The 14,580-nt window shown below is 42.3% G+C and overlaps 1 protein-coding gene across 3 annotated transcripts in view; it reads right to left on the reverse strand.

Moving 5' to 3' along the window:
- Positions 1–14,580, reverse strand: part of WWC1 (WW and C2 domain containing 1) — a 122,777-nt gene that overhangs the window by 55,507 nt on the left and 52,690 nt on the right. For all 3 annotated transcript variants that reach the window (XM_072990268.2, XM_072990267.2, XM_072990266.2), the window contains exon 2: positions 11,356–11,465. In XM_072990268.2, coding sequence (XP_072846369.1) covers positions 11,356–11,465 — 110 coding nt within the window. The remainder of the gene's footprint in view (positions 1–11,355; positions 11,466–14,580) is intronic.

Below are 14,580 nucleotides of genomic sequence, written 5' to 3' on the forward strand. Positions count from 1 at the left end.
CCAGATGGTATCAGGTGACCATATCAGCAAACCATCAAGTCACACAGTGCAGTTGATGAATGCCAGGTCAGTACAGAATAAGACTGCCCTCATCCATGATGTAATTTTGGATGAGGGTGCTGACCTGGCGCGAATTACTGAGACCTGGGTGAGAGAGGAGGGTGGTGTTCCCCTCTCCCAGCTGTGTCCACCTGGGTACTCGGTCCAGCACCAATGTCGCTCAGAGGGTCGGGGAGGGGGAGTTGCTATAGTCTATAGGAGTTCTATCTCCTTGACCAGGCTTCCTATCCCTTTGAGAGGAGGTCTTGAGGGCCTGTACTGTGTGTTGGGCTTACAAGACAGACTGGGGATTCTGTTGGTATACCACCCACCCTGCTGCGTACAAGCAGTCTCCCTGCCTGAGCTGACGGAGATAGCTTCGGACCTGGTGTTTAGGACTCCCAAGCTGTTGGTGCTGGGGGACCTCAACATTCATGCCGAGGCTCCCTTGAGTGGGGCGGCTCAGGACTTCATGGCCGCCATGACAACCATGGGCTGCCTCAATGTGTCATCGGCCTGACACATGAGAAGGGCCATATCTTGGACCTGGTTTTCTTAACGGTACTGGAAGATGGTGGTTTGGATGTTGGTGCTGGGGGACCTCAACATTCATGCCAAGGCTCCCTTGACTGGGGCGGCTCAGGACTTCATGGCCACCATGACAACCATGCGGCTGTCCCAATGTGTCGTCGGCCCGACACATGAGAAGGCCCATACCTTGGACCTGGTTTTCTTAACGGGACTGAAAGATGGTGGTTTGGATGTGGAGGGGCTGGTTGTGACCCCATTGTCATGGTCAGACCACTTCCTGGTCAAGTTTAGTCTATTAGCTTCTTCTCCCCTCTGCAAGGGTGGGGGATCTATTAAGATGATCCACCCTCAGAGACTAATGGATCCGGATGGTTTCCTGAATGCTCTGGGGGATTATCCGTCTGATATGGTTGGTGCTCCTGTCGAAGCTTAAGTCACCCTATGGAATAGGGAGGTGACCCGGGCGGTTGACACGATTGCGCCTAAGCGCCCTCTCCCTGCACGCAGAGCCCAGACAGCTCCTTAGTATACATCTGAACTGCGGGCGATGAAGTGAGAGGGGAGACGGCTGGAGCGCAGGTGGAGGAAATCGCACTGGGAATCTGATCGAACACGACTTAGATCCCATTATTGGGCCTATTTCGTGGCAACACGGCTGGCGAAATGGCAATATTTCTCCAACAGTATTGCTTCCTCAGAATGTCGTCCAGCAGAGCTGTTTCGGGTGGTCTGGGATCTTCTTCAACCGGGAAATCCGGTGGAGGTCACGGACTGCTCATCAGCTCGCTGTGATGAGTTTGCCATCCATTTTGAGGGGGAAATCGCTCAGATTCGCAGTGGGTTGGACACCACAGTTACTGCAGAATCAGAGGATGTCTCCAGTGCACCGTGCTTAGGTCAAGTATTAATGGATGAGTTACAATTGTTGAGACCTGAGGATGTGGACAGGGTGCTTGGATCTGTCCGTTCTACCACCACTCCGCTCGACCCTTGCCCATCCTGGCTAATTGGAAGATCTGCCAGGGGGGTTCACACCTGGGTCCAGGAGGCTTTGAGAGAGGGAGTGGTCCCTGCCACCTTGAAAGAGGCGGCAATTTGTCCACTCCCTAAAAAGCCTAACCTGGACCCAAGGGTGGTGGTTAACTACCAACCAGTAGCGAACCTCCCTTATTTGGGCAAAGTGTTGGAGCGGATTGTGGCTGGGCAACTCCAGGCGCTGCTGGATGAAACGGATTTTCTGGATCCATTTCAATCGGGTTTCAGGCCGGGTTTTGGTGGAGACTGCCTTGGTCGCCCTGTACGATGACCTTTGCTAGGAGAGAGACATGGGGAGTGTGACCCTGTTGATACTCCTGGACTTCTCAGTGGCTTTCGACACCATCGACCATGGTGCCCTTCTGGATAGGCTGGCTGGGTTGGGAGTTGGAGGCACTGTTTTATGGTGGTTCCACTCGTTCCTGGCTGACCGTGTCCAGAGGGTGGTGCTGGAGGACAATTGCTCTGCCCCATGGCGTTTATGCCATGGGGTTCCTCAGGGCTCGATACTGTCCCCCATGCGTTTCAACATCTACATGAAACCTCTGGGAGAGGTCATCAGGAGGTTTGGGCTGAGGAGTCAGCAATATGCTGACGACACTCAGCTCTACCTCTCATTTTCCACCAATCCAGGTGAGGCAGTTTCTGTGCTGAACTCGTGTTTGGACCTGATAATGGACTGGATGAGGGTTAATGAGAGAGCCTCGTGGCGCAGTGGTTAAATCGCTGTACTACAGCCAAAACTGTGCTCATGACCTGGGGTTCAATTCAGCCTTCTATCCTTCCGAGGTCGGTAAAATGAGTACCCAGCTTACTGGGGGGGCAATGTGTAGCCTGCATAATTAAATTGTAAACCGCCCAGAGAGTGCTTGAAGCGCTATGGGGCGGTATATAAGCAGCACACTTTTGCTTTTAATAAATTGAAACTCAATCCAGACAAGACGGAAGTGCCGTTAGTAGGTGCTCCGTCGGACAGGCTGGAGGGCCATTTCTCTGCCCTGAATGGGGTTACACTCCCCATAAGGGGCAGGGTCTGCAGCCTGGGGGTGCACCTGGACCCCAGTCTAACTCTGGAAGACCAAGGTGAACTCAGTGGCCAGGGGCACCTTCCTTCAGCTGCGGAAATTATACCAGCTACGGCCCTACCTGGACGAGCGGAGTCTCATGACAGTCACACATGCACTGGTAACATCCCGCATAGATTACTGCAATGCCCTTTACGTGGGGCTGCCTTTGAAGATGGTCCGGCAACTGCAACTGGTCCAGAATCGAGCTGCGTGGCTGGTGAGTGGTGCGGCCGCTAGGGAACATATCCAGCCAATTCTGTTTAAGCTACATTGGCTACCAGTTGCTGCTCGGGCCCAATTCAAAGTGCTTGTTTTGACATATAAAGCCCTAAACGGCTTGGGCCCTGGATACCTGAAGGACCGCCTCCTTCCATATGAACCTACCCGGCAGTTAAGATCTAGCCATGGGGCCCTTTTGAAAGAGCCGCCCCTTAAGGAGGTAACAGGGATGGCTTGTAGACTAAGGGCCTTTTTGGCAGCTGCCCCCAGACTATGGAACGCCCTCCCAACTGAGATTCGTCTGGCGCCGACACTGATGACATTTCGGCGCCAGGTCAAAACCTTTCTCTTCCAGAAGGCTTTTAATTGAAATAATATTAGCTGTCGGTCCAATGGCAATTTTTATATATATTTTAATTGCATTTTAATTGTTCTGAATTGTTATTGTAATTTAAATGTTGTAAGCCGCCCAGAGACCTTTGGGTAGTGTGGGCGGCATATTAAATAAATAATTAAATAATTAAATAATTAAATAATTAAATAAATAAGAAATTTAAAATCCAATTAAATAACCAATGTTTATACTTCTGGCATTTCAATTCCTTTTCACAGCACTGACCCCATCCTGTACTTGTGCACTCCAGCATATGCATAAAAATCTGCCAAAGAAGGCAACATTCCATAATGGAAAGTGGACTGCAGTCCATAAAACCTCCTATCAAATAAAACTTTTAAATCTTTTAACATGCTGCAACTTTCGCTGCAGCAGACTAACATAGCTACTCTATGGGAATGCCTGCTAACGAAATTTAATGACACTGGTACTTATTAAATATCAAATATCAATTTCTTCAAAAAAGAGCCCCATTTCTCTTTCTTAAAGCTTTTTAAAAATCCCATTGAGGAAACTGGAGTGCAATCTCGGCTTTGGTCCTTGCTGATATTATGCTTTTCAGAATCACTTATTCCTCTACTGAAATATAAAGCATAATAGTTCTTTCCTGGTTACAATTTACAATCTTATAATTTAATGTAAATATAAATATAAATAATATCTTAGGATTTGGCAAGTTAGTTTAAGAAAATTGAATAAGATGCAGAAACCATCCATAATTTAGCAGTATCAGAATGATGCTCTGGGCACCTATCAGTATTGTCCTAATATGCCTAGGTACAGAGGGCTTCAGCATGTCATTATAGTCATTTTTCTTAAAAGAAATTCTGAAAACTCTTCTAAATTAAGACATAAAGCAAGCCTTGAGTTGCCCCACCCTCAAATACAGATACATGGTTGTGCCTTACACTAGGTAAGTCTACTTTGCACAATGTCATCTATACACTAGAGGTTAAATATTTGAATTTATGTTCCATTCTGCTTGCTGAGCAAGTATGGAGAAAATATGCCTTCTGATTCTCTAAGAGCTTCTATGGGGATTTTGTTTTAAAGTCAGGAACAGGAGTTCCAGTCCTTCCGCCAGCTTTAAATGCTCCGGGCTGTCTCTGCTCATCATGCTTCAGTGAGGATGCCTAGCTACCAGTCATGAATAAATGATCAGACGGGGCTGCAGGATACCAAAGGAGCCTTATCTGCATAACTTACGAGTTCGCTTAAATATTTCATAAAAACTGTTTTGTCAAGGAAAGCATCAAAGGGATACCAGGAAGCTGGAAGTCTTTCTTTGGGGTTGAATGAACTATAATCCAGAAAGCGCCTGCCACAGACTCAAGCCAAAACATTTAATTTTACCAATGGCTGGAGGATGGCAGTATGATGGCTACAAGTCGGTACAACTCATTTCAGCTGGCAGGCAGTGCGTGGAGTCACCATGCATCCTATTAAATGCACAGAATATTCAGGACAGCGCACAAAACGTATAGTAAAATGCTCAATCGTCTTTCCATCCACATTTCACACTTCTGCTTTTGCACCTGGCATAGTCCTCTTCAAGGCTCTCTTAAGTTTCATCTTCCAGAGTGTCTCTACCCTATCTGGCTAACATGCAACAAACAAGTGTAAATATTTATGACCATCTGTTCCCCCATATTTTTCCCCTCTCATTTCTAGCATTAAAAGCTTTGCTATATTCAAGCATGGGAGCAGGGAGAGTCCAGGAGAGACCAACAGATGCAAGGAATCCTTGGCAGCCTATTCTTGACCTCTGAAAAATGGAATCAAACATTTCTCACTGCCAGTTTTTCATGACATTTCAACCACTGCAAACATAATATGACAACAGTGGCAAATATTATGACTTTTCCAAAGGGGAAAAAAAACCTTTCTCAGGGATATGGATACATACCATTAATGGCAACCTTAAAAGGTAATATGCGAACGTGCCCCACCTTTCAGAAGTTGAAGACTTTGTCCCCCTGTCCCACACATCCCATGTCCCACAACTTCCCTACACTGAATATGAGAGCATCATAACCTTCAGACAGGATATTGGATTTTTAAAAAAATTATTTCTGAAAAATCATGGCATAACTCTACAGTGCCTGTAAAGTTTCATCCAGTCTGTTAAGTCAGGTGGTATATAAATAAAATAAAATTAATTAATTAATTTTCAACTAGAAAATGAATAATCAACTTCAGAACATGCACAAGTACTGTCTTTGACTTAGCCCAGCTACTACACTAAAACAGTTGTAAAATACCATATAAGTCTATAACTTGATTGCAAAATATACATTGTATTTAAGCAAATTTTAAAAATATTTTGTGTCTGGAGAACAACTCCTGGCATTTGTGTCAGAGATGATGTAGTGGGGTAATAGTTTTGGCTTCTTCCCATACAGCAGGGGAACTATAGGAAATGAAGCTGCAGGAAAACTACTTAGTAAGAATCCTAAAGTTCTTGTTACATGCCTCAAGTGACCCAAAGAGGGCTTTTGAAGTATGTGAGGTACTTATTTTAACCTCTTACGAGTTGCATCCCTCCCCATTCAGTTTCCATGGCTGGGTGATTATTATTATTATTATTATTATTATTATTATTATTATTATTATTATTATTATTATTATTATTATTATTATTATTATTATTATTATTATTATTATTATTATTATTATTATTTATTGTATTTATACCCCGCCTATCTAGTCATTTCGACCACTCTAGGCGAATGATGATTTGAACCCAGGTCTTTTAAGTCAGGGGACATGGTGGCACTGTGGGTTAAACCGCAGAAGCCTCCGTGCCGCAAGGTTAGAAGACAAGCAGTCGTGAGATCGAATCAATGGGATGGAGTGAGTTCCCGTCGCTTGTCCCAGCTCTGCCCAACCTAGCAGTTTGAAAGCATGTAAATGCAAGTAGATAAATAGGTACCACCACGGTGGGAAGGTAATGGCATTCCATGTCTAGTTGCACTGGCCACGTGACCATGGAAACTGTCTACAGACAAATGCTGGCTCTACGGCTTGGAGACGGGGATGAGCACTGCCCCCTAGAGTCGGACACGACTGGACTAAATGTCAAGGGAAACCTATACCTTTAGCTTTAGCTTTTAAGTCATAGAAGGCCACTATACCTACTACACCAAACTGGGTATCCACAATAATGAAGTTAAGATGTGGTTATTCTAGGTCTTCTGGAATAATCAAGATATGATTATTCTAGATTACATTTGACTACCTTTATTCTAAAGACAAATCAGTCAAAACCACAAAACTCTACCAATGAGAATGAACAGTGTTTGCTCCAGCAGAGCATCCTCAAAACCAGATTTCTAATCTATGATATACTTTTATCTGTTTGTTTAGCTAATTGCTAACTTTAAAACTGCCCATCAAACAATTTTCAGCAAGTAGGTTCCACTATGCATTCTCTCTTTTTTTATATAGCATGGCATGGGGCTAGATCTGATGTTAGTTCTACTTAGATGAGAGCCATTGAAATCACCATAATTTGTGAGTCTAAACAAATGTACATCTTTCTTCTCTTGAGTATCTAGTCGAAGTAGGACTAATATTGGAATTAGCCCTGACATAGATGTTCGCAGCAATGCATATCAAGAGGACGAAAATACTATAAAAACACAGACTCTTCCTTTTACTGAAATACATTTGCACTTTTCCAGTTACATATTTATTTATTTATTTATTTATTTATTTATTTATTTATTTATTTATTTATTTATTTAATATGCTGCCCACACTATCCAAAGGTCTCTGGGCAGCTTACAACATTTAAAATACAATACAATTTAGAACAATTAAAATACAATTAAAATATATATAAAAATTGCCATCGGACCCACAGCTAATATTATTTGAATTAAAAGCCTTTTGGAACAGAAAGATTTTGACCTGGCGCAGAAATGTCATCATCGTTGAAGCCAGACGAATCTCAGTCGGGAGGGCATTCCATAGTCTGGGGGCAGCTGCCGAAAAGGCCCTTTGTCTACAAGCCGTCCCTCTTACCTCCTTGATGGACGGCTCTTTCAAAAGTGCCCCCTGACTAGATCTTAACTGCCGGGTAGGTTCATATGGAAGGAGGTGGTCCTTCAGGTATCCAGGGCCCAAGCCTTTTTGGGCTTTATATGTCAAAACAAACACTTTGAATTGGGCCCTGGCAGCAACTGGTAGCCAATGTAACTTATACAGAATCGGCTTGATATGTTCCCTGGCGGCCGCACAACTCACCAGCCGCGCAGCTCGATTCTGGACCAGTTGCAGTTGCCGGACCGTATTCAAAGGCAGCCCCACATAAAGGGCATTGCAGTAATCTATGCGGGATGTTACCAGTGCATGTGTGACTGTCATGAGACTCCGCTCGTCCAGCTAGGGCCATGGCTGGTATAATTTCCGCAGCTGAAGAAAGGTGCCCCTGGCCACCGAGTCCACCTGGGCTTCCAGTTTTAGACTGGGGTCCAGGAGCACCCCCAAGCTGCGGACTCTGTCCCTTAGGGGGACTGTAACCCCATTCAGGGCAGGGAAATGGCTCTCCAGCCTGTCCAGTGAAGCACCCACTAACAGCACTTCCGTCTTGTCTGGACTGAATTTCAATTTATTAACCCTCATCCAGTCCATTATCAGGTCCAGACATGAGTTCAGCACAGAAACTGCCTCACCTGGATTGGTGGAAAATGAGAGGTAGAGCTGAATATCGTCAGCATATTGCTGACTCCTCAGCCCAAACCTCCTGATGACCTCTCCCAGCGGTTTCATGTAGATGTTGAACAGCATAGGGGACAGTATCGAGCCCTGAGGAACCCCATGACATAAACGCCATGGGGCAGAGCAACTGTCCTCCAGCACCACCCTCTGGACACAGTCAGCCAGGAAGGAGTGGAACCACCATAAAGTGGTGCCCCCCACTCCCAACCCAGCCAGCCTATCCAGAAGGGCACCATGGTCGATGGTGTCGAAAGCCGCTGAGAGGTCCAGGAGTATCAACAGGGTCACACTCTCCTTGTCTCTCTCCTAGCAAAGGTCATCGTACAGGGCGACCAAGGCAGTCTCCGTACCAAAACCCGTCCTGAAACCTGACTGAAATGGATCTGACTGAGACCCTATGGATGAGTATCTAACAATAGCAGCAGTCATTTATACAGTGATTTTGATGGTAAGCCAATAATGGGAATAAGAATCACTGGGCCCAGTGATGAAGACACATAGAAGGTTATAGTTTAGAGTGGTTAAAGTGATTACTATGTTGCAGTCCCTGAAACAATCTGTATCGGAGGTCAAGCGTTACACTTCTCCCTTGAGATGTATAGGTCTGAGCAGCACACTTTTGATTATACACAGATTTTAGTTAAATAAATGAATGAATGTTTCAAAAATAACTATTCAATAAATACTCTTGTCTCTGGCCACCCAGAACCAGAGGCATGAGTTCAACACCGAAGATATAATAGTGCTCCATTTTCCCCCAAAACACAACATCTCTAATTCTGCCTCTAGATCACAAGGCCCTTTAAGGCTCATGACACACAGCACTGTATCGAAGAGAATCCTGATAGAGAGAACTCTCTCTCTCTCTCTCTCTCTCTCTCTCTCTCTCTCTCTGTGTGTGTGTGTGTGTGTGTGTGTGTGAGAGAGAGAGAGAGAGAGAGAGAGAGAGAGAGAGAACTTGTTTATGCTTTTAATTATACAAGGATTTTGAACTACATTGGGGTTTGGCACCCCCATCTACATACAACAGAGAGGTACTGGGCCTTCTGTCTTGTCGAAGCCTACCTACCTGAGTTTTTAGATGAGGCAACACTTGAACTGTATCATAATCAGAAAAGAACAAAGTGTCATCAACCCTGCCTAAAGACTCCATTGAAACCCATTGTTCAATGTACATGAATGATTTTGAGATTACCACCACAGGAATGCATTCTAAATTGACAAGATCAAAGTGCTGTTACCTGTTATGTTTAAATACTTAATTATTTGTTTGTTTATTTTTATACTTCTCATCTACTGTTACATGTAGCTTCCAGTACTCTTCCATCAGGATCAGATCCATCCCTCTTTAGCTTCAATAACAACACAGTGTAAAATGCTCTTACTCATTTACCAGATCTTCCAGGGGAAACTTACAAAAGAAAGCATTTATATTTTACAGGCATTTCTTGACAATCACTTTATGGCTTTAATTTGGTGCTCAACAGCAGAACAAGATCTGCGCAAAAATAAAAGCAAACAGAAACAAATTCCTTGCCAGTTATATCATGTATGAAGGTAACTGCTTGGATGCAGTGATTCAATAAGAAAAACTCTCCTTCTTGTATGCTGTCACTAGTGATACCTCCCCACAAATGCCTATATCCTTCCCCAGCATGGAATGTGGCCCTATACACATCTACAAGACTTCCACAAGTAAAGTCCTTTCATTCAAGAAGAAGCAACTTTGGATCTAAACTTGGGACAATCCATTATTTCCAGATCATAATTTGTGTTTTTGAATATGGAAACTACAACTATCATTTGCTTAGCTTTAATTTAATTTGTTTCTTTTAAAGTTAAATTGAAGCTCCTGTACTATTGAGAGAGAGATTTCATGCTTCTATAAAACATTCTTGAAAACTAAGCTGCAGAATAGGTCATGGCCTCTATTCATTCTTCTGAAGAAGGAAGAAACAACACATGTTAACATGACAATAAATATCCAATAGAAAAGATGAAAATGAAGCAAAAGCTCTGGGAGGAGAACCTTGTGTTTAGAAAATGACTAGAAGAATATTGTTTTAAAGATAGTATATATACTGGCTTCATTAAGGCAAACACATACAGACTGAATTCTTAGTTTTTCAATGTGAGGTATTGTGCTTCACATCCCGATTTAAAACACCAGAAAGTGGCCTGATCATGCTACACAATATTGTACCAGCAAAAACAAAACAAAGCCAAAAAAAAAAAGGATGCCAAACTTTACATAACAAAGGGCAGCTTGAATGCTGATGACACCAGTGCCAACAATAAAGAGGATACCAAGCAGAAGCTAACTCATTTTTTTTCATCAGTTAACCACTTCTTACCAAAACACAAAGCAATAGTCAGGGGGCTGGTTTTAGCTATAACTTTGCCAAATGTGGTGCTGATCTGAATGATGCTTAAGTTTAAATGTTATAATTTTTTTTCATTTGGGTTTCCCCCATTTTTAGAATTACTTTGTAAAATGCTGATTTGTTCTGCTTGTTGCACTCTCATGCAGCTATAATACAGCATATATATCCTCTGAATAAGAACTAAACTAAACTAAACTAAAGGAAGGAAGGAAGGAAGGAAGGAAGGAAGGAAGGAAGGAAGGAAGGAAGGAAGGAAGGAAGGAAGGAAGGAAGGAAGGTACACAAATTAGGTGAAGACAGCTGGGTGTGTTGAATGCAATATCATGAATGCTGTTTCTCTTCTAATTATTATTAGCCATTAACAATCATCTTGCGGGGCCAGTAGAAGATTATCTAAAGTTATTCTTCAAACAGCTCTGGAAAGGCTGAAAAGAATGCTGCTCCACTTCCCAGGCTGTACACCTACAAAAGATGATTTATGATACCTATATTGTTTACAAGGTGCACAAGGACAGAGTACAGGCCAAGGAAGTACTGGAAATAAAGAAATTCATGCACCCTGCCAGTGTTTATGATTTGATTTCATAACACAATATGATGTGCTCCATTTAGCTAAATAAGAATCTTAATCACACAAAGATTTGGCAGCAGGATATCAGTGTACAGTTGTTGGAATTACCAAGCAAGTTCATCTCTGCAGATGTATAAGAACATGGGAAATTCAGATGGGTTTCATTAGAAGGGAATAATGCACAAGAAAAAAGAGGGGCCGAGAGTTAATTCCCCACTGTGCCTCTTGGGAGCAGAACCAGTCTGGGTGGCCTTGGACAAGCTACATCATCCTGGAGCACTCCCAAGAAGAAAGCACTGGTAAACCACCTCTGAGTCCTTTATACCAAGAAAATCCTATGAAGGACTGCCATAGGTTGGAATTGTCATAAGTGCAAAATAATATCACACTTACTGGTGTTATGGTCAATGTAATAGACTCCAACCTGTGGGTCATACGCCTCTTCCCATCCCAGTGGCAACTCATCGCTTATGCAGTCAGCAAAAGTCAGCGGTTTAGTATACCTGAAATGGAAAACATGTAGCTATTTAGTTTATACCAAATCTACCAAGCACCAATAAAAAAAAATTAATGGTAATGATCACAGTAGTATTAATTAACAGGTGGAGCAGTAGGTTTCAACATATCAAGGGCATAATATTTAGTCATATAGCTGTTTTTTCTAAAATTTGTGCATGTACTCAAGACTGAAAATGTGTGTTCTTTCTAGAAAAAAAATCCAAGTCCTTGATCTAGCTCAGGCTCAGCAAGTACTCATTCAGAAGAAGAATATGAAGAACTCCTATAAACAAATTCTACCCCCACAAGTGAACAAACAAGTTTGTCTGTGGAGGAGTCCTATTTCAAAACTATGTAGACATGTAGGAGCATGTTATGTTTGATTTAACAGTGTGTAAACTGTGTGAATTGTTAAAACTCTACAAAGAAGAAAACGTGGGAAGGGAATATTAGACTACACTACAGTACGTGACCTTTTGATTCTTGCATATGGCATTATGCTCTCTGATTCATGACCAACAAATGTGATTACCTCTTGCTATATTGAAACATGGGGCCCTGCAAGCATTTTAAACAAGTATGTATGCCTCAAGATCAAATCAAACTCTTCTTAGATCAACTTTCTTCAGATAATGCAAGTATCAGGATGGGGGATAGGGAAGTAACGGGTCATTTGGAGGAGAAAGGTGATATAAAAACCTAAGAAGTAATTAAGTAGATAAAATAAATATTAATACATATTTATAAACATTTATTTACAATTTCTATACATTTAAAGAAGCTTTCATTAAAGCTCAGTTTTAGCCTAGTTTTGCAGCTGAACTTGGAGAAGGAGGAAACAAATTATGACAAAGGCATAAACTGAAACAATCCAATCTAGTTACATTTAAATTCCCATGATTTCTATCAGAGATTAAGGGTGTGCTACAATCTGGATAGATTTTGCCAACTGAAAATTGCCTTCAGCAGCCCCAGTATGGTGTCCTAAATTCCTGTCACAAATCCACTGTATTCATAGTAACAACAACGGAAGTTTAGAGGAGCATGCCCATTCAGATCTTTCAGAGTTCCAAGATGAAGCATCAAAAATTTAGATTTTGTAACTCATGCCAATTAAAAGAAAAACACAAGGCTAATCAATATGGAAATTGAAAAACATAGTTAAGAATACGTCTTAAAGGAGAATCTAAAAGTTAGCACAAATTTACAAGTGCAAGGGTATCAGGGATAAGAAAAATTTTAGCACCTAAAATAAGTGCTATAAGTTACAAAATGCTGTCTGATAAGGACAGCAACATTTCTTCCCTATCTATATAGTCTGATTAGAATACTGACAATCTGCATATAATAAATTCTCAATTATATAAAGAAGTTAAATGCTAGTACAGATTTCACATTGATACAGCAGTTATGCGGAGGAAAGTTTTACCACGGAAGTATTTTACACAGAATTATAACACATGTCAAAATGAAATCAGTAAAATAAGGCACAGTAAAATAAGGAGCCAGCTTCAGGCTGTACCCCATATTTGAACACCCAGTTCAGTATAACATTGGTTAATAACCCTGGTCATGCAGTCATTACAATGTGATGGTTTGTTTTCTAGGTGTCTACAGTTCTTGGAAGCACACGGGAGTTCATGCACCTTTCACTTCCCTATCACAGAAACCAATGGCTGAAATCCAAGCTTAGCACAGAAAGTCGCAAACAAAGTAGGCCCACTGGAACATATGGAGTGTTGTTTAGTCGTTAAGTTGTGTCCGACTCTTCGTGAACCCATGGACCAGAACACGCCAGGCTCTCCTGTCTTCCACTGCCTCCCGGAGTTTGGTCAAATTCATGTTGGTAGCTTTGATGACACTGTTCATCCATCTCGTCCTCTGTCTTCCCTTCTCCTCTTGCCTTCACACTTTCCCAACATCAGCGTCTTTTCCAGGGAGTCTTCTCTTCTCATGAGATGGCGAAATTGTTGGAGCCTCAGCTTCAGGATCTGTCCTTCCAGTGAGCACTCAGGGTTGATTTCCTGCAAAATGGATATGAGGTTTGTTCTCTTTGCAGTCCAGGAAACGCTCAAGAGTCTCCTCCAGCACCACAGTTCAAAAGCATCAATTCTTTGGTGGTCAGCCTTCTTTATGGTCCTGCTCTCACTTACATACATCACGACAGGAAAAACCATAACTTTGACTATGCGGACCTTTGTTGGCAAGGTGAGCTCTCTGTTTTTTAAGATGCTGTCGAGGTTTGTCATCACTTTCCTCCCAAGAAGCAGGCGTCTTTTACTTTCGTGGCTGCTGTCACCACCTGAGTGATCATGGAGCCCAAGAAAGTAAAATCTGTCACTGCCTCCATATCTTCCCCTTCTATTTGCCAGGAGGTGATGGGACCAGTGGCCATGATCTTAGTTTTTTTGATGTTGAGATTCAGACTTTTTTTTTTTGCGCTCTCCTCTTTCACCCTCATTAAGAGGTTCCTTAATTCCTCCTCATTTTCTGCCATCAGAATGGTATCATCTGCATATCCAAGGTTGTTGATATTTCTTCCAGCAATCTTGATTCTGGCTTGGGATTCATCCAGTCCAGCCTTTTGCATGATGTATTCTGCATATAAATTAAATAAGCAGGAAGACAATATACAGTGTTGTCGTACTCCTTTCCCAATTTTGAACCAATTCGTTGTTCCATATCCAGTTCTAACTGTTGCTTCCTGTCCCACATATAGATTTCTCAGGAGATAGATAAGGTGATCAGGCATTCCCATTTATTTAAGAACTTTCCATAGTTTGTTGTGGTCCACACAGTCAAAGGCTTTTGCATAATCAATGAAGCAGAAGTAGATGGTTTTTCTGGAACTCTCTGGCTTTCTCCATAATCCAGTAATTACATATGGAGTAATTATCACCAAATCCACTGTGCAACAGGATTTCAGCCAACAGTTTGATCTCAGAACAATTTATAGGACTTGCTACAGCTTGTTGAGGTGAACACAAAATTGGCCCCTCTCCTGGCTTCTATTTCAGATGTTTTGTTTTCTTACAGATAAGTTTAATCATCAACAACATGCCACTCATGGAGGAAAAGGTAAATACAGATCCTAATAGGGATGAGTGCAACTGATATATG

Source organism: Pogona vitticeps, chromosome 2 (genome assembly GCF_051106095.1).
Source record: "Pogona vitticeps strain Pit_001003342236 chromosome 2, PviZW2.1, whole genome shotgun sequence".
NCBI lineage: Eukaryota > Metazoa > Chordata > Lepidosauria > Squamata > Agamidae > Pogona > Pogona vitticeps.